The sequence below is a fragment of the Suncus etruscus genome, chromosome X (genome assembly GCF_024139225.1).
Source record: "Suncus etruscus isolate mSunEtr1 chromosome X, mSunEtr1.pri.cur, whole genome shotgun sequence".
NCBI classification, from domain to species: Eukaryota; Metazoa; Chordata; class Mammalia; order Eulipotyphla; family Soricidae; genus Suncus; species Suncus etruscus.
In genome coordinates this window covers 94,727,576-94,747,821 of record NC_064868.1, presented here as the reverse complement: position 1 = coordinate 94,747,821, position 20,246 = coordinate 94,727,576, and the positions used below count along the sequence as shown (strand labels likewise).

The following is a 20,246-nucleotide window of genomic DNA, read 5'->3' as shown; positions in this document are numbered from 1 at the left end:
CCCATTTCCTCCACAACTAAACCAGCTCCCACCCCCAAGTCCAGGTAGGGCGGGCAAAGAAGTGGGCATCTGGGCACAGGTTTGAAGACTTTATTGGGCGATGTTTTCCGTGAAATACACTAGAGGTTGGGGAAGGGACACATTCTCTTTGCAAGTTAAGGGGTTCCCACAACTAAAGGAAAGGGAGGGCTGGCTGGGGCCACAGGGTGGATCCATGTTTCCACCTCCTTCCGTTTTGCTCCTGTCTCTTGTCTCTTCACTCAGCAAGGACCGGAGGACACAAAACACCAAGACAAAAACAAAAAACGGCAAGAGCAAGCTCTAGGGGGGCCAACCCCCAACCCTCTGCCCCTCAGGCTCACCAGCACCAGACAGGCCCACCTAGGTGAGGGGGTTCCCACTCAGTCTGGGGCAGGCCAAAGTTAATAAATTAGAATAAATTATGGGGAAGGGGATGCAACTTTGTGCTGGGTGGGACCCTTCTCTCCAACACAGGAGGGAGCTGGTGGGGGTGGAAGCAGGAGCATCTCCAAAGGCCACTCGAGTTGGGGGAGTCACAGCGGCAGAGGGAGCAGTCAGCTTCTCCTCCACATTCTTCCCAGACAGCAGAAGAATCCAAAGTGGAGGGAAGAGACATGCACAAGGGAAACCAAGGGCCAAGAAAGATGTTACCCACCCCCAATCACCCAAATCATTGCTAAGGTTAAGGATTTGGTCAGTGGGTCAATGAGGTGGGCAACAGGAATGCAGTTGGGGAAGCAGAGGATGCTGGAAACAGGGGTGCCCTAGAGGACAGACTGGGGTGGTGGGGGTTGTCTGCCATCACTGGTCAGCTTCTCCAAAGACATCATTCTGTTTGCGCTTCATGTTCTCGAAGTCAAAGGCAGAACCTGCCATGCGCTTGTAGATGTCTTTGATGTCATTGCAGGTGGTCTCAAAGTGTGTGGTGGCATCGTATGAGCAGGAACAGAACACCTGCAAACAGCCATAGCCCGGGGCCCGGGATGAATTGGGCAGGGGCTCTGGACAGGTGACCAGAAGCCACAGCCGGGACAGGCTGCTTACCTGACTCTCAGAACCATCATCGATGGGCTCATATAAGTCGCTGATGGCCACGAACCTGAAGGACAGAGGGCCACAAAGGCCCCAGCCTCACTGTCAAGGTCACTGCTCATCCACCTGCCCGCCCGCCCGCCCACCCGAAAGCCAGCGCCTCACTTCTGGTCAATTGGTTCCAACAGCTCCAGGGCTGGCTCCACCTCCTTCTCTGGTTCTGAGGTCTCCACAGTGGTGCTGGTGATGGCGATGTATTTGCCCTGCGCGGCCACGTTGTGTGCATAGGAAATCATGCACACGTAGATATCTGCTAAGAAAAGGGACCTTACCAGCCATCTGACCCCTAGGGCTCCACGGTGCTACAATGAGACTGGGGGAAGTGAAGGTAGGCACGCCCACCTGACTTCCGATTGAGCTGGTTCTGAGGGATGATGATCTGGCAGGAATTGGCGTCATTGGTGTTCTTGATGGGGTGGCTGAGGATGCAGATGATGCGGATGACCTGGCCGGCCTTCCGCACACGGTCCGGGATGTAGCTGGGGTCACAGATCAGCTGCTTGCAGCGTGCCACCTATAGAAGCCCCAACGGCCGCAGCCTGTGTGGTCACTCCCAACGGTTGGGATTGACCACCTACCCGCCGACAGAAAAGCCGTGGTAAAGGCTCACCTCTCCCTCAGACTTCACTCCTACCACCTTGCCATTCTCCATGATGATATCATCCACTGGCTTGTTCAGCATGTATGTGCCCCCATAGATGGCACTCAATCTGGGGAGAGATCACGCACAGATAAGGAGGCTTCTCAGGATCATCCCAGCATAGCTCCTATGTGCCCTTGCAAGCCCTGATGGGACGTTCCCAGGTTCTGGGTGCTGGCCAGGCACAGCCTGACTAAAGAGTCGAACTGCCCATCACATAGGCTGGCAGCAGCCCGCTTCCCTGAACATGTGCTCATTGAGGCCATCTTCTCACCTGGCAAAGCCCTGAGGCAGCTCGCCAAGCCCATAGAGTGGGTACAAATATGGGCTCTTGCCATACCGGGCCAGGGACTCGCTGTAGAGTTTGATGCGATTGATAGTCTCAAGACAGGGCTGGTCCAGGTACCTGGGGGAACACCACCCCCAACTCACGACCAGACTATGCAGGTGCCCAACCATCCTTCCCGCCACCCACATGGCCCCAGGAAGGACTGGGTTGGCATTGGGACAGAAGGCTGGCTCAGTACAGGAGAGATGCAGGGCAGGTCAGGGTGGGAAGGACAGGATGCCCGCTGGGCAAGGGACCATCTGCACGGATGCTTCCCCTAACTCATCCGTGCGGTAGAGCGCCAGGGCGTGGCCAGTGAAGTCAATGACGTCCTGGCCCAGGTCAAACTTCCGGTAGACGTCACGCATACTGGTGTTTTGGGGGTCGACACCCTCAAAGGTCTTGGGGTCATTCTCATCAAAGTTAGCCACGAACACCAGGAACTTGCGGAAGCGCCTTTTCTCGAACATGCCCATCAGATCTGCAGAGGCACGTGTGGGGAGCTCTGTGCCACTGCTACCTCTCCTCCTTATCCTTGCAGGATTCAATTCCCCCTGTCTGAAAAGGCTGGACAGGCACAGAGCCCCCCTCAAACAGCTCCCTCTCTTCACCTGGGTACCCCTCCCAGCCAGCAGCAGGGACACAGCTGGCTCCCACACTCACTGGACGCCAAGGCTTCAGTTTCAGTGGATGGCACTTTGTATATCTTGCCCCCCTTGTAGACGAAGCTGCCCTCCACCACCTTGAAATCCAGGTAGCGGGTCACCTCTGTGTATAGGAGCATCTTCACCAGCTGCCCTGCAGGGGTGTGGGCCCAGGCAGCCATGTTAGGCCACTCCCTCTGCTATTGCCTACCCCCGCACCCCCACCTTCTTCATCTCCCTCACCATTGGCCATAAGGAACTTGGGGATCAGGTCCACATTCCAGTCCCGGCCCCGGCCCATGGCCTCAGGGGGGCCCTCCACCAACTGAAAACGCTTATACAGCTGCAAGCGGGAGGGAAAGAAAGAGGCCCCTGGAGTCGCGGCCATTCTTGAGCACCCGAGTACAAGCGGTTAGGGGGGCCTCACCTCCTCTAGGGGTGTGATGGAGGAGCTCTCGCCCCCATAGTATGGGTTCCGGTCCATGTGCAGCACCTTCTTGCCGTTCACAGACATGATCCCCGACAGGATGCATTCCTGGGGGGGGGTGGCGACAGATTGCACTGTCACCCATCCAGGGGTCCTAGGAGCCCCACCCCAACCTGACCAGGTGAGCTGTGTACAGTTTCTGGGTGACAAGGATGGAGGGATGAGGGAATCTGTTCAGCAGACGCAGGGACAGCCATCTGGTGACTGACAGCACCGATCTACGCAGTGCTGCAGGCAAAACATGGCCCTGGCACCTCCAAAGGCAGAAGCCCCCCCCCCACGTTTTCCGATAAGCAGGAGGGGCTTCTGGATGCCTAAGGGAGCTGAGCCTCCAGGGAGCACTCTAGGAGGGGGGCAGGGAAGATAAACAGGCTCCAGAGGGCCCATCAACAGCCAAGGACAAAGGCTGCAGATATTCCCTGGGCAACCAGGGTGGGGTAGAGGGAACGCGGTCACTGCACCCACTGCGGCACCTTCTAGAACATTCCAGGGTGCCCCTTGTCCCCACCCAAAGGCCAAGATAAGGGCCCTGGTAGTGCATCCTCGCTGGAATTAGCGCAAGATGGTTGGGAGACTGGGCGGGCGTGGGGTGTGGGCGCGGGGATGGGGGGGGGGCGGACAGGCACGGGATACGGGGGGCGGGGTCGGCCACGGCGGGAGGGCATAGGAGCGGGTTCGATTTCCAGCCGTGCAGGTGGAAATCGGGAAAGGGAAAGAGGGCTAGGTGTCGAGGGATCTGAGAATCGAGGGATCTGAGAATCGAGGCTCGGGCACCAGCCACGGGATAGAGATGGGGATGGGGATAGGGATGGGAATAGAGGTGGCGATGGGCAGCGAGCAGCGACGGCCGGGTGGACACCGCTTAGTCCCCAGGGATTGAAGGCGGCACAGCGGGCAGCGGTGGAGGCGGCGGCCAGGGAGGACCCAGCTGCACTTACGGTGAGGCCGGTGCCCAGCACGATCACGTCGTACTCCTCGTCCATGGTCCGGCCGGCTGCAGCGCGGCTCCTCCTCCTGCTTCCCCCGCCGCCGCCGCACTGGCCAAAGATGGCGGCGCGCTGCCCGCCCCCTCCGCCGCGTCAAAGAGTCCCGGCCCCGCCCCGTCGTCCGCCTGCGCTCCCTGCCGCCGCGCGGCTCCGGGCGCCGCTCTCCAGGGCCAACGGCCGCGGGGCGGAAGGCGCGGGCGGTGCTGCGGCTTGTTGGATCCGTGCGCGGGAGCCGCGGACGCCCCGCCACCTAGGTTGGGTTCGGTGGGGCTTAATTCGGCTCGCGCGGTCCCGCGGGTCGGGGGCGCGCCGCTGCGGCAGTCGGGGGCGGCCCCGCGGGCAGGGGGGCGGCCATTGTCGTCGCCACAGCGTTCAGGGACCCCCTTGCCCGCTGCAGGAGGAATGGAGAGACCAGATGCTCACGCGTGGCGACCCATCTTGATTTTATTAGGAAAGGACACCAACGAGCACTCCAGGCTGGCGGAACATGGCAGAAGCCCAGTGATCACCCCCAGCCCACCTGCCTTGGAGGGCCCTTCCTTCCCTGTCCACAGAAAGTATCCCCAGTATTGCTTCTTGTTTGCACGACGTCACAAAGCAACAATGCACATTCACCGCCATCCCCCAGGCAGACTCAGCACAGAGCCCTAGTGAACTAGCCTGAGTGAACTAGCCAGGGCCACAGGAAAGCACTAAACACAGCAAGGGGCCAAGATGTCGCCAGGTGAATAAATAAGGAGGGGGCGGGAGGGGCTCTATACTCAGGTTGGCCTCACAGGAACCAAACCGAGTGGGAAATCAAGCCTACTCTACGTGGGATATGTACATCTCAGTTTGTGCAGGGGCTGCGGGCCTCAGGGACACCCCTCAGTGGCTAGACCAGGGGATGAGGGGCTGAGGGGCACTCAAAGTTCATGCTATGATGGGAAGAGGGGAACAGTGTGGTGTGGTACAGTAAGAGAGAAAGGGTGGGAAACGATGAGGGACTCCAGCAGGCCCTCTGACACCAGGGCGTGGGTTCACACAATCTGGGTCAAGCAGATGGCTGGGCCCTTGTGGTCATCAAAGCGGTCCATGGTCTTGAGGCTGAGGATCATGTGCAGGCCATAGGTGAAGATGAAGAGCATGAACAGGGAGGTGAGCAGCCCCATCCAGATGCCCGGGGAAAAGAAGCTGGCACAGTCACTGGCATACGAGAACTGCCCGTTGGTCACATTGAAGGCCTGCATCTGAACACGAGCACACGTCAGAGAGGCTCCACTATGGCCCAGGCATAACCTTCCCAGGTCTTGCATAGCCCCAAGCCAAGTGAGGTAATATCCCTGCACCTCCCTCTCACCTGCTTCCCACCTTCATACCTGGAAATCCCAGAGATGGATGTGCCAGTGAGAAGGCTGAACTCTGGGCACCAGGATTTCGCCGTTCCCACTCAGCGTGCTGACATACTCGCAGTGGAATGAGTAGATGCTGGGTGCTGTGGCCTGAGACATGTTGAAGTAGACCACAGAACCATTGCTGTGCACCTCCAGGCGCTCCATGGTAAACCAGTGCCGGGCCGACACAGGGTAGAAGCGGTTAGTCATCACGAACCTGTGGGATCCCCAGAGCAGGGGATGTCACACAGCTGAAAAAGCAGGAGCCCCACAGACCACTGCCACACCCGCCCTGACTCACGTAAATGTCACCGTAGGAGCCGAGAACAGTTGTTCATAGGTCAGCGAAAGCCTGCAAGGCAGAGAACCAAGGGACCTGGTATCAGGCTTGAGGAACCAGTAGCAACTTCCAGCCAGGATTTGAGGAGGACCCCACGTGCAGTGCCCCTTATCGCCACACCCACCTGACAAGGGCAGTACTGAGCCCAAGCATATGCCAAGTCAGAAACCAGCAAGTATGTCCCCCATAATTAGCCAATGGCACTTTCTAGTTCCCCTGTGGGGGTTCCCAGGAGATAGAGTTGGGCTTGGAGGGAGAGGAAGGGCACCAAAGCCCCATAACTGGAGCTGCCCTGGAGTGGCTCAAGGGGAAGACATTGGTCCCCAGGACTGTGAAGCATCAGTCATCCTACGCTCCCACCCACCCCATCCATCAGAGCCTTCCCGAACACAGCCCCCAACCTGGCATCCGTGTCGTTCCAAAAGGATCCTGTCATGTTAAGGTCCTGGATCCCAAAGGTGCTCTTGGTCAGGTCTTCCCATTTGCCCATGTATGACACTGAGAAGTTTTGGGCCCAAAACAGGATCTTGGGGTCGGTGTCATTATAAATCACAGGTGGGTGCGTGGTGACTGGCATTGAGTTTTTCTGCAACAGCTGGCGTCCCAAGCCCCCAGACACAAGGGTGATATCACGGGCCACCTGCAGACACAGCCACCAAGCCCCTCAGTGCTCCAGACAAGGCCAGAGCTGCAGTTCTGCCCATCACACTCAGCAACTCGCCCAGCTGGCCACTCAGCCCCCCAACTTAGAGCCCAAGACACCCACCCTGGCTGGCCCACCCACACCTTGTGCCCACAGCTCCCAGAGCCCTGGCCAAAGGGCACATACCCTGGAAGGGCGGACCGCTGTGAGGGCTGCAGTATAGGGTACATCCTCAGCCTGCAGCGTGCTCAGAACCTGTCCGATTACCTCATCTGAGGGAAGCGGGGAGCAAAAAGCAGGTCAGACAGAGGGAAGGAGGTAGCTCGCCTTCAACCATGGTTGAGGGACCAGGTGGTGGCAGGCATCCTACCCGAAGCCCTGACACATGAAGCCTGCCCGAGCCCTTCAATCCACCCATGCCCTCTTGATGTTGCTACAGAGTGCTCTCGTAAAGTGGGGACACAGTGGGAGATCTCAGAGCTTCTCACACCTCCCCAGCAGTACCCAAACCCTAGCTCAGTGTTGCAAAAGCAGATGGAGAAGTTGATGTACAACAGAGCAAGGCGAGCCCAGAGAGCACCACTCAGTACTGCAGGAGGGGTCCAAGCAGCACCAATGTGCTGGCCAGGAATGGGAGCCGCCTTGGGGAACAGGGCTCAAGGCCAGCTCCTGCACTTACCATTACCAGTGAGCACTTCCCGAGGTGCCATCAGTCCTGAGCTGCAGAAGAGCCAGCATGTCAGTGCCCTCAGTTACCCCAGTGCCAAGCAGCTTTGCTCTCCCCTCTGCTCCTCCACACTCCTCATTACCCTGCTTGGAAGCCCCCACCCAGTCTCCCAGCAACACAACCCAGACTTCCTTCTTCTTTGGAGCCCCAGGCCTCCACCCTACCTCTCTGTGTAAGGCAGGCGGAAGAGCAGCAGGGCCGGGAGGCTGGAGTTGAGCTTCAGCTCCCGCAGGGTAGCTAGGTCCACGTGTAGAGGGCTGGCCCCAAGCTTCTCCTGTAGATAGGTGGTCAGAGTGCTTGCCGCATACCAATCGACAGCAGGAAGTACCAGTGACGATGGAGCCAAGTTCAGGGCATTCTAGGCCAAGGGGAAAGAAGGGAGGCTAAGGCGGCCAGAGCCTGGTGGGACAGGACTAGTCTCACACACCCATACCGAACCTCTTTCCCGAAGCAGAGGAGAGCAGCCCAGACCCTCGCCTTTGTAGCACTCTCAGCCTTTTCTGGCATAGGACAGCAGCTCTCACCTCCAGATTCGAAAAGGCACTGTCCTGCTTGTTTCCAAACACACCACCGTAGGCCGTGAAGTCCTCAATGCTTAGCTAGAGGGACAGGAAGCAGGAAACGGCCTCAGAGCCCAGGACACACATACTGCCATGCAGTTTTTCTTTTGTTCACCTTTTGAGGTTTTTTTTTGGAGGGGGCAGGCACACCAGGTAGTGCTTAGGGCTTACTCCAGGCTCGGCTTGGGGCACCCTGCATAGACCAACTGTGTGCATGACTAGCGCCATACTTGCAGTATTGTCACTCTGATCCCCTCCCCACATATATTTTCAGGGTCAAACAGGCTTATGCTGCTTAAATATGAATGGTCCAAATCTGGGGAGGTGGATGACCCAGCAGCATCTGGGGGACAGAATGAGCAAGCAGGAAGCTAGTGCAAACCTCGAGACTAAGAGTCAACCCAGTAAGCTACAGAAAAATGGAACTGGGCAGGGAAGAGGGAAGTGGGGGTGACTGGGGCCACAGCAAGAGCAAAGGAGAACTGTCTGCTGACAGCAACAGCCCTGTGTGTATCCTGGGTCTGGCAACCTTGAACCTTGGGTTCAGCTGCCCTTGAACCCCTGCTCCCACTGGCTTATCCCAGCTGGGCTCAGATGCTTATCAGAGCACAGCCTCCCCATGTTTAGGGTACAGTGGATTCAGTCCTGCCTCCTCATCTTGAACTCAATAGCTTTCAACCACAGTTCCAACTGCAATTATGGGCTAGACTATAGCAATAGTGGGGGGAGGGGGCAAGCTCCCTTGCACATGACTGAGCCAGCACCTCATGCCTTCCAGGAGTGATCCCTTAGCACAGACACAGAAGCCCTGACTACCAGCTGATGTGACCCAAAGATAGCCAAGAAGTGCAAGCAGCAGGCAACCTTTTTTCCTAGCCAGGCCTCCTGGCCCCACCCCTTGCTCTCCTTCCTTGAGTGCCCTCTGCCTAGAGCTATATGGCTCCCTCCATTGCCCTCAACAAGACCCAACCTTGCCTACTTTGTGAGAGAAACCCAGCACTTCCTTCCTTTTGAAGACTGAACTTTCTTCGCCTACCAATGGCCCAGTCACCTCCTTTGCTTCCTTCAGATGAAGCTGGTAACCACTTACTCCTATGTGCTCAGCACTTACCAAGAGACATGTAGTAGACACCCCATAGTAGACAAATGAAGGAACAGATGAAGGCAATGGAGGCCATTCCCCAGATGTGTTAGGTGGCTTCTATGAATTGTTCTTTGGGGCCAGGGAGATAACTCAGAGGGCTGAAAGATGCATGGGTATTCAATCCCAGGTACTACAAAGTTGTACCACTTTTGAAAACATATTAAAAATAAAAAGAATTGCTCAATAGAGCCTGACATGTGGGGCAGTGTCTTTATAAGAGAGAGGGAGGGAGGGAGAGTGGGATGAGGATGACATCTAGGGATAGATCCATCTGCAAAGATTAAGCAGTCAGACTAGAACCAAATTCCAGTCTAACAGCCTTCTGTGCCGCCTCCTGAGGCCCACGGCCCGTGGGCAGCACAGCTCCCAGCCCTGCAGAGCATACACAAGAAGCCCAGAGTCGCCACACAGACCCTTGAGGGGCTAAAGATGCCCACTCACACCCGACACCTTTGTATGGGGCCTTTACTTGCACAGAGAGCAGAGTGGGATGGAGGGAAGCAGCTTGCTGCTGACTGTGCTCTGGGTACACTTGGAAGTCGGGTGGGGCAGGGCCAATGACTTCAGGCAGGAAGCAGTTGTGCAGTGTAAAACCATGAAGTTTGGGGGCTGGAGAAATAGTACAGCAGGCAGGGCACTTGATTGCATGTAGCTGAGCCCAATTCAATCCCTCACACCCCATATGCTTCCCCAAGCCCTGCCAGGAGATATCCCTGAGCACAAAGCCAGGAAGGAGTAACACCTGACCATTGTTGAGTGTGGCCCCAAAACACAAAAAATAAACCATGAATTTTTTTTCTAACTTTGCCGTTTTACAAGCCCCATTTCCCTTGGAAAGCAAAGAAAATAAGGACATTGACTTAGCAGAGTGTGATAAAAGTCAGTGATTGATTTCTAACAACTCTACTATGGTCATCACACTCAGAAGCCTAGGACGATCCCTCATTCATTCACTCTGTGACCTTGGGCAAGTCACTTCTCCATTTCGGTCTTCTCTTCCATCAGTAGCATAGACAATCCCCTTCGTGTAGAGTCAGTCAGGCAGCGCTTCGGATGTCTTAGGCTACTGGCTATTCCCACCCCACGGGGCCCATTTTAGGGCCCTCACCACTCCCACTGACCCTTCCACGCGCCCTCCCAACAGAGAAGGCACACCTCCCTAACCTGAGAGAAGGTCACTAAAACTCGCCTTGGGAATGGGCCCCCAGCATTCTGACTGCCCGGCAGGCCTGCCTGCTCTCCAGGAGCAAGGAAATGGCTGGGGGCGGATATATACCTTGTCCTGCAGGAAGAGCACCACGTTGCGAGGGCCCACCGTCAGGGCAGGCTCCAAGTAGTTACAGAGCTGCATGTCGCTGGTGATGTGGCCCTCGTGAGCATCGGCCACAGGAGCCCACAAATGCCTGGCAGAGGGCAGAAGTGCTGTTGTTAAGCAAGAGGGCAGGGCTTGAGATCGAAGACCCGGGTCCCCCAGATGAATGATGGGAGCCCAGAGCTCCAATCGGGCGACTGACTAGGAGCTACCAGACCCGAAACTTGTCCTCCCTTGGGCCTGGTTTCGCCGAGGACCGCCCGGGAATGGAGCGAGAGCACCTCAGCCCCGGAGGCGCACAGCGCTGCCCGCCCCAGCCCGGGCCGCCTTGCTCACCGGTCACTCGACCACAGCACCAGGGGCACCTGCTGCTCTGCTGCCGCCACAGCCACCAACACCAGCAGCAGCCACGGCGTCTGCCAGGGCGCCAGGGCCCACCTGGTCCCAGCCCGACCCCATCCAGCCGCAGTAGCCGCCATCATCGCCGAGATCTCAGCTGCCCGTCTGCCGCCGCTGTGGATCAGGTGACCGTCGCCCACACGAGCCCCGCCCCGCGTCGCCATTGGTCCGGGTATACGCCAGTTTGCCTAGATCACAGGTTATTGGGCTAAGCTAATGTCACTCAGGGCGACCCTGTGACTGGTTGGTCCTTTGTATGTCCAATTGCGCACGCTCCAAGTGAAAGGGGCGGGGCGACCTGGGCCAGTTTCCCAGCCCGCCTGTGCCGGCTTCTGCTGGTTGCTTCCCTGGATCCCACCTGGCGAGCTAGGTGGGGCGAGATCGGCCCAGTGTTGCACTGGTCTGTACTTGCAAGGCTCAGCTCTAGCCCCGTGTCAAGTTCCTTGCATTTTACAAGGGAAAGTGACTTCAGGTGAGGACAGAGGGCCCAGGAAGGTACCAGGAGTCATAGCACTTCCAATGGAAAGGCGGAGAGACAGGCCCAGGAAGGTACCAGGAGTCATAGCACTTCCAATGGAAGGGAGGAGAGACAGAGAGACACAGAGACAGACAGACCGACTGACACAGACAGACAGACAGACAGACTGACAGACAGACAGACAGACAGACAGACAGACAGACAGACAGACAGACAGAGGGAGGTCCTGGAGTCATTGTTAACTTACTGCAGGCAGGTAAAGTGAGTTTGGGAAAACGTTTCTTGGACTTAGCAGGACTGTAGCAGAAGACTTGGGCAACAATAGTGTCAGCATTTGCTAGTACAGAAGCAGAAGATTCGATCTAAGAAGACTGGATTTAAGAATCTAAAAAGATGAGGCCGGAGAGATAGCACAGCGGTGTTTGCCTTGCAAGCAGCAGATCCAGGACCTAAGGTAGTTGGTTCGAATCCCGGTATCCCATATGGTCCCCTGTGCCTGCCAGGAGCTATTTCTGAGCAGACAGCCAGGAGTAAACCCTGAACACCGCCGGGTGTGGCCCAAAAACCAAAAAAAAAAAAAAGAATCTAAAAAGAGGGGCCGAAGAGATAGGATGGAGGCAGGGCATTTGCCTTGCATACAGAAGTACGATGGTTCGAATCCCGGCATCCCATATGGTCCCCGAGCCTGCCAGGACCGATTTCTGAGCTTAGAGCCAGGAGGAACCCCTGAGTGCTGCCGGGTGTGACCCAAAAAAACAAAAACAAAACAAAACAAAACAAAAAGAATCTAAAAAGAGGCCGGAGTAGGGCATTTGCTTGCACGCGCTAACGTAGGATGGACCATGGTTTGATCCCCCGACGTCCCCAAGCCAGGAGCGATTTCTGAGTGCATAGCCAGGAGTAACCCCTGAGTGTCACTGGGTGTGGCTCAAAAAAAACACAAAAAACACCATTATCTTTTTTTCCATCACTTTTGATCATTACAAACATGAAAAATGAAAGGGGGCGAAAAATCAAGGATATTCTTTTTTTTTTCTTTCATTTATTTATTTATTTTGTTTTTTTGGGTCACACCTGGCAGCGCTCAGGGATTACTCCTTGCTCTATGCTCAGAAATCGCCCCTGGCAGGCACGGGGGATCATATGGGATGCCGGGATTCGAACCACTGTCCTGCATGAAAGGCAAATGATTACCTCCATGCTATCTCTCCGGCCCTGTCAAGGATATTCTTGTACGCTCATTTATTTAGGAGGAAATGGAGTGATCTGCAACTTAATTTAAAAGTCAAAAGTAAAATAAAGGTCTGAAGAGATGTCTCCAGGGTCTGAAAGGCTTGCTTTGCATGCAGGAGCCCCAGGTTGGATCCCACATCACTGCCTGTTGTAACCCCCCAAATTAATAACACAATGGACACCGATAGATACCTTTGGGAGTCACTCCTGTCAGTTCTAAGGGGATCATGTGCTATCAGGGATTGAACCCATGCTACCAGCTTTTTCGTTCTCCCATTGACCTCTCTGGACTGAGAGCACTTTATTTAGTATTTATTTAGGTATCAGTTTAGGGCTCATGCCCAGCAGTGCTCAGGGACTACTCACCATACATTATTCTCAGGTCATTGCTGGTGATTTAGGGATTATGATGTGCAGGTAATGGAACCTGGGGCTCCTACATGCAAAGCTTGTATTCCAGCCCTTGAAGTCATCTCCCTGACACTTTTTTAGGAGGGGGCACACCTGGAGTTGCTCAGGGGTTACTCCTGGCTCTGCATGCATGAATCAGTCTTAGTGGTACTCAGGGGAACACATGAGATGCCAGGAATTGAACCCAGGGCGACTGTGCAAGTCAAGTGCCTTACCTGCTATACTACCAGCCCCAACCTCTCGTTTTCTAATTAGAATTATTTTGGTACTGGGGTTGGAGCGATAGCACATCAGGAAGGCATTTGCCCTGCATGGGGCCAACAAAGGACAGACCCTGGTTCTAATTCCAGCATCCCATGCGGTCTCCCGAGCCTGCTAGGAGTGACTTCTGAGCACAGAGCCAGGAGAAACCCCTGAGTATCGACAGGTGTAACACACACAGAGACATACACAAATAATTATTTTGGTACCAGGGACAGACTCAAGGCTTCAGGCATGAGAAACAAGTATTCTACAGGCACACACATATGTGTGTGTGTGTTTTGCACTTTGGGCCATACCCAGCAGTGCTCAGGGTTTACTCCTTCCTGGCTTTGCACTCAGGGATAACTCCTGGTGGTGCTTAAGGGACTACATGGGATGCCTGGGATCGAACCCAGGTCAGCCACATGCAAAGTAATTGCCTTAACTGCTGTCCTATCACTCCAGCCCCAAAACACAAGTGTGCTACTGCCTAGGTCCATACGGGCTCCCTCTGTACTATATACAGTTTTCCACCTTATCCTCAGGGAATTGGCTCAGGGACTCTCCTGCCCTGCTCCTTCTGATGCCAAAGCCCATGGATGGACCAGAGAGTCCCTTTGCAAGGCAGCATGTTCTTTTTTTTTTTTTTTTTTGGTTTTTGGGCCACACCCGGCGGTGCTCAGGGATTACTCCTGGCTGTCTGCTCAGAAATAGCTCCTGGCAGGCACGAGGGACCGTATGGGACACCGGGATTCAAACCAACCACCTTTGGTCCTGGATCGGCTGCTTGCAAGGCAAACACCACTGTGCTATCTCTCCAGGCCCGGCAGCATGTTCTTGAGATCATCTCCAGATGACATATAATTCCCATTCTCAGTGTAACAGATAGGCAGAGGGTGTTATGTATTAATGTTTAGGGAGTGCTAACGCAAGCAGAAGCCGTACGTGTTATGCACTTAACATCCTTAGTTGAACTTGCAGGTTTCTGAACCTGCGATTCAGAAGGGGTTAACTATGCAATTCTGCTGTTACCCTAAAAGTCCTGATTTCTTTTTAGCTACATCTAGTGCTCAAGTAATACTCCTGGCTCTGTGATCAGGGGTACTCCTAGAAATGCTTGAAGGTCTGGAGGATGTAAAGCAAGGGTCTCAAACTCAATTTACCTGGGGGCTGCAGGAGGCAAAGTCGGGGTGAGGCAGATCCGCATAAGGGATTTCGCTTACTGAATATTTGCAATAAAAAATCGCATTAGTAAGAAAAAACATTGCAAAAAATTGCATTAAGGGGCCGGAGAGATAGCATGGAGGTAAGGCGTTTGCCTTTCATGCAGAAGGTCATCGGTTCGAATCCCGGCGTCCCATATGGTCCCCCGTGCCTTCCAGGAGCAATTTCTGAGCATGAAGCCAGGAGTAACCCCTGAGCACTGCTGGGTGTGACCCAAAAAACACAAAAAAAAATCGCATTAAATATTTGCATACCCCGAACAGAACTGCTCGAGGTATGCAAATGTTTAATGCGATTCTTTTCTTACTAATGCAATTTTTATTGCGATTATTTGGCAAGCGAATAATCGCAAATACTGCAATATTTGAAGGCTGGCCGCGGGCCACAAAATGTTGTACGGAGGGCTGCAAATGGCCCACAGGCCGAGAGTTTGAGACCCGTGATATAAAGTGATATGTGTGATACCTACCAGTAATCCTATTGCAAAGCCAAGGTGCCTAAAGGGGAAACAGGCAGAAAAGTGACTGCCAGAGAGACTGGTTGAGGCCAGGATGGAAACTGGGAACACTGGGTAAAGAGATGGATAACCCTGGAACTAAATCATGAATAGTTTTGTAAACTTTGTGATTTACAGTAATACAATAAGTTCTAAAAAACTGTTAAGGGGAACATGTGGTGTTGGGGTTTGAATTGGAGTCTGCCCACACAAGGCAAGTGCCTTAAGCTCTCTGCACCTCTAGCCCTGGACTTAAAAATCCCATATATTGGGGCCAGAGCTGTGGCACAGCAGTAGGATGTTTCCCTTGCACACGCTGACCTAGGACAGACCGCAGTTCAATGCCCCTGACATCCCATATGCTCCCCATTGCCTGCCAGGAGCGATTTCTGACTGCATAGCCAGGAGTAACCCCTGAGCATCGTCGGGTGTGGCCCCCAAACCAAAAAAAAAACCTTTTTTAAAAAATCAGAGCCAGAGCGATAGTACAGCAGGTATGGCACTTGCCTTGCATGCGCCCAACCTGTATTTGATCCCCTGCATCCCATATGGTCCCCTGAGCTTGTCAACAGTGATTTCTGAGTGCAGAGCCAGGAGTAACCCAAGTGCCGCTGGGTGAGGCCCAAAAAACAAATTCTGTATATTTCAATAGGATTGTCAAAAAATTGGGGTGACTGGTGGTTGTCAGAAACTACTCCTGGCTCTATGCTCAGAAGCCATTCCTTACATTGCTTGGGGAACCATATGTATTTCTGTGGATTGAGCTGGGTTAACTACAAGTATAGCAAATGCCTTTATTGCCAGTCTCTCTGGCACACCAAGATGGTTTTTGTTTGTTTTTGGGCCACACACGGTAATGCTTCTGACTATGTGTTTCGAAATTGCTCCTGGCTTGGGGGACCATATGGAATGCCAGGGGAACCCAGATCCGTCCTGGGTCAGCCACATGCAAGGCAAATGCCCTACCACCATGCCACCGCTCCAGCCCCACCAAAATGTTTTTAAGATGAGAGCTGGGACATAACAGCTAATGCGTTTTAAGAAAATTAAAAGACGGGGCTGGAGAGATAGCATGGAGGTAAAGCGTTTGCCTTTCATGCAAGAGGTCATCGGTTCGAATCCCAGCATCCCATATGGTCCCCTGTGCCTGCCAGGAGCAATTTCTGAGCATGGAGCCAGGAGTAACCCCTGAGCACTGCCGGGTGTGACCCAAAAACCACAAAAAAAAAAAAAAAAAAAGAAAATTAAAAGACATTATTGAAATTATTCCCAGAGATGAGGACCAGAAGGACCTGCTCACGACATGAAGCTCACCACAAAGAGTGTCTGTCTCGAATACAGGTGGTGGGGGGGAGAGGAGAGAGATGAGGAGCATTGGTGATAGGAATGTGGCACTGGTGAAGGGGGTGTTCTTCTTATGACTGAAACCCAACTACAATCATGTTTGTAATCAAAGTGTTTAAATAAAGATATTATAAAAAATAAAACAGTTAGGGCCTGCCTAGCAGGTGTTTGATTCAGATCTGACCCCTGGTACTCATGGTCTTTCAAACATTGCCAGGTGCTACCCTGGTGGTGCACCACAAGGGCTAGGGTGCTTGTACTGCCTTGCCTGATCCAGTAGCCTGAGACTCACTGGTGGGGTCCACAGATTCCTGGAGCATTACTTGGAGCCCCCAATCATATTTATGAAGAGTATGTAATAGAAACACAGTGGGGAACACAGCATTCTTTTCCTGGATATAAGAATTGAACTCCAGGAAACAGTTCTTGGTGGATCACATGGATCTAAAAGAAATCCAGCAGATACTTATGCAGGGCACCTTCCAGTATCTGGTACTCAATAAGCTATTTGACAGTTCATTTCCTTGGCTTGGATTCTTGCTATTTGTGGGCCTCAGACAGCAGTGCTTAGGTTTATTCCTACTCTACACTCCAGGATCACTCCTGGTGGGGCTTGGGGATCTTATAGGGTACCTATAAGATCGAAACTGAGTTTGAATCCAGATTGCCTGTGTACAAGGCAAGTGGCCTGCCTACTGCGCTATTACTTCAGCTGTGGATTAAGTTGCATTACTTTTTTGGCCACACCCAGCAGTGCTCTGGGTTTACTCCTGGCTCTGTGCTCAGAAATTGCTCCTGGCAGGCAAAAGGGACCATGTGGGATGCCGGGATTCAAACCACCGTCCATCCAGAATCAGCTGCATGCAAAGCAAACACCCTACCACTGTGCTATCTCTGGACCTAAATTGAATTTTTTTTTTGCTTTTTTTGGAGGCCACACCTGGTGACGCTCAGGGTTACTCCTGGCTATGTACTGAGAAATCACTCCTGGCTTGGGGGACTGTATGGGATGCTGGGGGATCGAACCGCGTTCTGTCCTAGGTTAGTGTGTGCAAGGCAAATGCCCTACCTCTAGCACCATCCCCCTTCGCCGATTGAATTGTTTTTTTGGCTTTTCGGCCATACCTGGTGATGCTCAGGGGTTATTCCTGGTTTGGGGGACCATAAGAGACACTGGGGGGATCGAACCAAGGTCCTTTCTGGATCGACCACGTGCAAGGTAAATGCCCTACCGCTATGCTATCACTCTGGCCCCTGGATTGAATTCTTTTAATATAAATATTTATGCACCATAATTACAATTATGTTCATAGTTGGGTCAGTCATAAACAGAATACCTTGGATTGAATTCTTTTTTTTTTTTTTTTGGTTTTTGGGCCACACCCATTTGACGCTCAGGGGTTACTCCTGGCTATGCGCCCAGAAATCACACATGGCTTGGGGGAACCATATGGGATGCCGGGGGATCAAACCACGGTCCGTCTTACACTAACGCTTGCAAGGCAGACACCTTACCTCTAGCACCACCTCTCCGGCCCCTTGGATTGAATTCTTTTTTTTTTTTTTTTGGTTTTTGGGCAACACCCGGCAGTGCTCAGGGGTTACTCCTGACTATCTACTCAGAAATAGCTTCTGGCAGGCACGGGGGACCATATGGGATGCCAGGATTCGAACCAACCACCTTAGGTCCTGGATTGGCTGTTTGCAAGGCAAACGCCACTGTGCTATCTCTCCGGCCCCAGAATGAATTCTTCTTCTTTTTTTTTTTTTTTGGTTTTTGGGTCACACCCGGCATTGCTCAGGGGTTACTCCTGGCTGTCTGCTCAGAAATAGCTCCTGGCAGGCACAGGGGACCATATGGGACACCGGGATTTGAACCAACCACTTTTGGTCCTGGATTGGCCGCTTGCAAGGCAAACGCCGCTGTGCTATCTCTCCGGGCCCCCAGATTGAATTCTTGATGTGGGAATTGTTGAGGGGAAAAGAATCCTACTCAGAGACAGTGCAGTGGTTAGGGTGCTTACCTTGAATATAGCCATCTAGAATCTGATCCCTGGTAGGGCAAATGCCCCCCCTCACACCACCAGTAGTGATTCCTGAGCAGAGACAGGAGTAAGCAAACCGTGAGCATCCCCAGGTGTAATCTAAGTTCCCTAAATAAGATTTTAAAGTTATGTAAACCGGGACTGGAGCAATAGCACAGTGGTAGGGCATTTGTCTTGCATGCGGCAGACCCAGATGGACCCGGTTCAATCCCCAATATCCTATATGGTATTTTGAGCCTGCCAGAAGTGATTTCTGAGCAGAGCCAGGAGTAATTCCTGAGCACCACCAGGTGTGGCAAAATACAAAACAAAAATAAAGACATGAAAACCATATTCCGTACTGCCCCAAGTTGTCACTACTGTGTTGTCAAGGGTGAGCATAAGTGAAGGCTATGACCACTATGGCCTGCTGTTGGGTTTCCGGTTGCCTCAACACGAAAAGCTTTGCACATTCATTTCCTAGTGCTTTGCCTTGCCCCATGGTCATATTGTCAAGCCTTTTCCTGATTAAAAATAATTATAGCTTTTGGGCCAAAGCAATAGCACAGCAAGAAATTTGACCCTGGTTGACCCAAATTCAATCCCTGGCACACCATCTGGTCTTCTGAGCACTGCCAGGAGTGATCCCAGAGTGCAGAGTCAGGAAGAAGTCTGAGCATGGCTACGTGTCTCCAAAACCAAAATACTGGTATTCTAATAATTATGTTCTTATAGGGATGGACTGATAGCACAGCGGTAGGGCGTTTGCCTTGCACATGGCCAGCTCAGGACAGACCCTGGTTCGAATCCCGGCATCCCATATGGTCCCCCGAGCCTGTCAGGAGAGATTTCTGAGTGCAGAGCCAGAAGTAACCCGAGTGCCGCTGGTGTGACCCAAAAACCAAAAAAAAAAAATAAAATTAAAATAAAAAAATACAGGTTCATGGGCCCGGAGAGATAGCACAGCGGTGTTTGCCTTGCAATCAGCCGATCCAGGACCTAAGGTGGTTGGTTCAAATCCCGGTGTCCCATATGGTCCCCCGTGCCTGCCAGGAGTTATTTCTGAGCAGACAGCCAGGAGTAACCCCTGAGCAATGTCAGGTGTGGCCCAAAAACCAAAAAAAAAAATACAGGTTCATAGTCACCGAGCCGTCACTGCAGTGGGGAGTTGACTCAACAGTAATGCGGGCCACAGAGCACCATCCCTGTCTGTCCCCATGGGCCATCCAGCATCGTCACAATCCTGGCCCCTGATAGTTGCTGCCAGATTGGGGGAGCACAGCAGGGAGCACTCCTGGCTTTGCATAGTGGCCCTGTGGCAGGTGCTTGGGGCCTGGGTACAGTGGTTGGTGCTCAGCAAATGCCTTATCCCATGGTTTCTCAACCCCTATCCCCACCATTAAGTTTAAATCCAGTTTAGTTGCTGGCTTTTTTCTGTGGTTCCAGTTTTCCCTCCCACCTCAATTATAACAGTGCTTTCTTGTTTGGGGGGGGCTACACTGGCAGTGGTCAGGGCTTACTCCCAGGGGCCCCAGGAAGCAGCTATGGTGCTGGGTATCACACAGATCAGAAGCGCATATTGCAAAGGCCTTTTTTGCTGGACTTCTCTCCAGCCCCTTGCTTGAGTCTTTTTTTTTCTTTTTGGGCCACACCCAGTGACACTCAGGGGTTACTCCTGGCTATGCGCTCAGAAATTGCTCCTGGCTTGGGGGACCATATGGAATGCCGGGAGATCGAACCACTTTCCATCCTAGGTTAGCATGTGCAAGGCAAACAACCAACACTTGCGCCACCACTTTGGCCCCTGCTTGAGACTTATTTAAAAGTTTTCCCTGTTTTGGCAGGGATTTCAGCTCTTCTTGTTTATGCTAATTAGTGTTTCATTTCCTTCCATGCTCGGGTATCCTTAGAATTCTTTTTGGGTGGACCATAAACTATGTAAAAACTGGAGGCTCTGTCCAGAATGATAGCTGAGCACAGAGCCTGGAGTAAGCCCTGAGCATCAGTGGATGTCACCCCCAAACAAACCCAGCAAAAGACAACTTTAACCTCGATTCCTCCAAAGAGATCTGCCCCACATCACAGGCTCCCACCCCC

At 53.2% G+C, this 20,246-nt stretch overlaps 2 protein-coding genes across 2 annotated transcripts; both read right to left on the bottom strand.

Annotated features, from left to right (window-relative positions):
- Nucleotides 1–75: 75 nt before the first annotated feature.
- GDI1 (GDP dissociation inhibitor 1) lies at nucleotides 76–4,293 on the bottom strand. The gene is made up of 11 exons (XM_049767055.1): nucleotides 4,151–4,293; nucleotides 3,153–3,260; nucleotides 2,969–3,068; nucleotides 2,745–2,879; nucleotides 2,364–2,562; nucleotides 2,028–2,159; nucleotides 1,724–1,823; nucleotides 1,456–1,627; nucleotides 1,219–1,363; nucleotides 1,066–1,120; nucleotides 76–975 (listed from the first exon to the last, which is right to left on the bottom strand). Exons 1-11 carry the CDS (start codon nucleotides 4,193–4,195, stop codon nucleotides 823–825), a joined length of 1,344 nt encoding a protein of 447 aa, XP_049623012.1. The 5' UTR covers nucleotides 4,196–4,293; the 3' UTR covers nucleotides 76–822.
- Nucleotides 4,294–4,630: 337 nt separating this feature from the next.
- On the bottom strand, nucleotides 4,631–10,816 carry ATP6AP1 (ATPase H+ transporting accessory protein 1). Its single transcript, XM_049767054.1, has 10 exons — nucleotides 10,634–10,816; nucleotides 10,262–10,388; nucleotides 7,806–7,880; nucleotides 7,446–7,639; nucleotides 7,234–7,274; nucleotides 6,741–6,826; nucleotides 6,313–6,551; nucleotides 5,873–5,923; nucleotides 5,557–5,788; nucleotides 4,631–5,427 (listed from the first exon to the last, which is right to left on the bottom strand). The coding sequence occupies exons 1-10, from the start codon at nucleotides 10,777–10,779 to the stop codon at nucleotides 5,218–5,220; spliced, it is 1,401 nt and encodes a 466-aa protein (XP_049623011.1). The 5' UTR covers nucleotides 10,780–10,816; the 3' UTR covers nucleotides 4,631–5,217.
- Nucleotides 10,817–20,246: the final 9,430 nt, after the last annotated feature.

Excerpts from the sequence above, each read along its gene's own strand:
- GDI1 (XM_049767055.1), bottom strand. The coding sequence starts at position 4,195 with ATGGACGAGGAGTACGACGTGATCGTGCTGGGCACCGGCCTCACC. Across the intron at positions 2,160-2,363 it reads GCGCTCTACCGCACGGATGA|GTACCTGGACCAGCCCTGTC; the intron begins GTTAGGGGAAGC and ends GTGTTCCCCCAG. Across the intron at positions 1,628-1,723 it reads GAGTGAAGTCTGAGGGAGAG|GTGGCACGCTGCAAGCAGCT; the intron begins GTGAGCCTTTAC and ends GGGCTTCTATAG.
- ATP6AP1 (XM_049767054.1), bottom strand. The coding sequence starts at position 10,779 with ATGATGGCGGCTACTGCGGCTGGATGGGGTCGGGCTGGGACCAGGTGG. Across the intron at positions 7,640-7,805 it reads GTGCCTTTTCGAATCTGGAG|AATGCCCTGAACTTGGCTCC; the intron begins GTGAGAGCTGCT and ends CCCTTGGCCTAG. Across the intron at positions 5,924-6,312 it reads TGGAACGACACGGATGCCAG|GCTTTCGCTGACCTATGAAC; the intron begins GTTGGGGGCTGT and ends TCTGCCTTGCAG.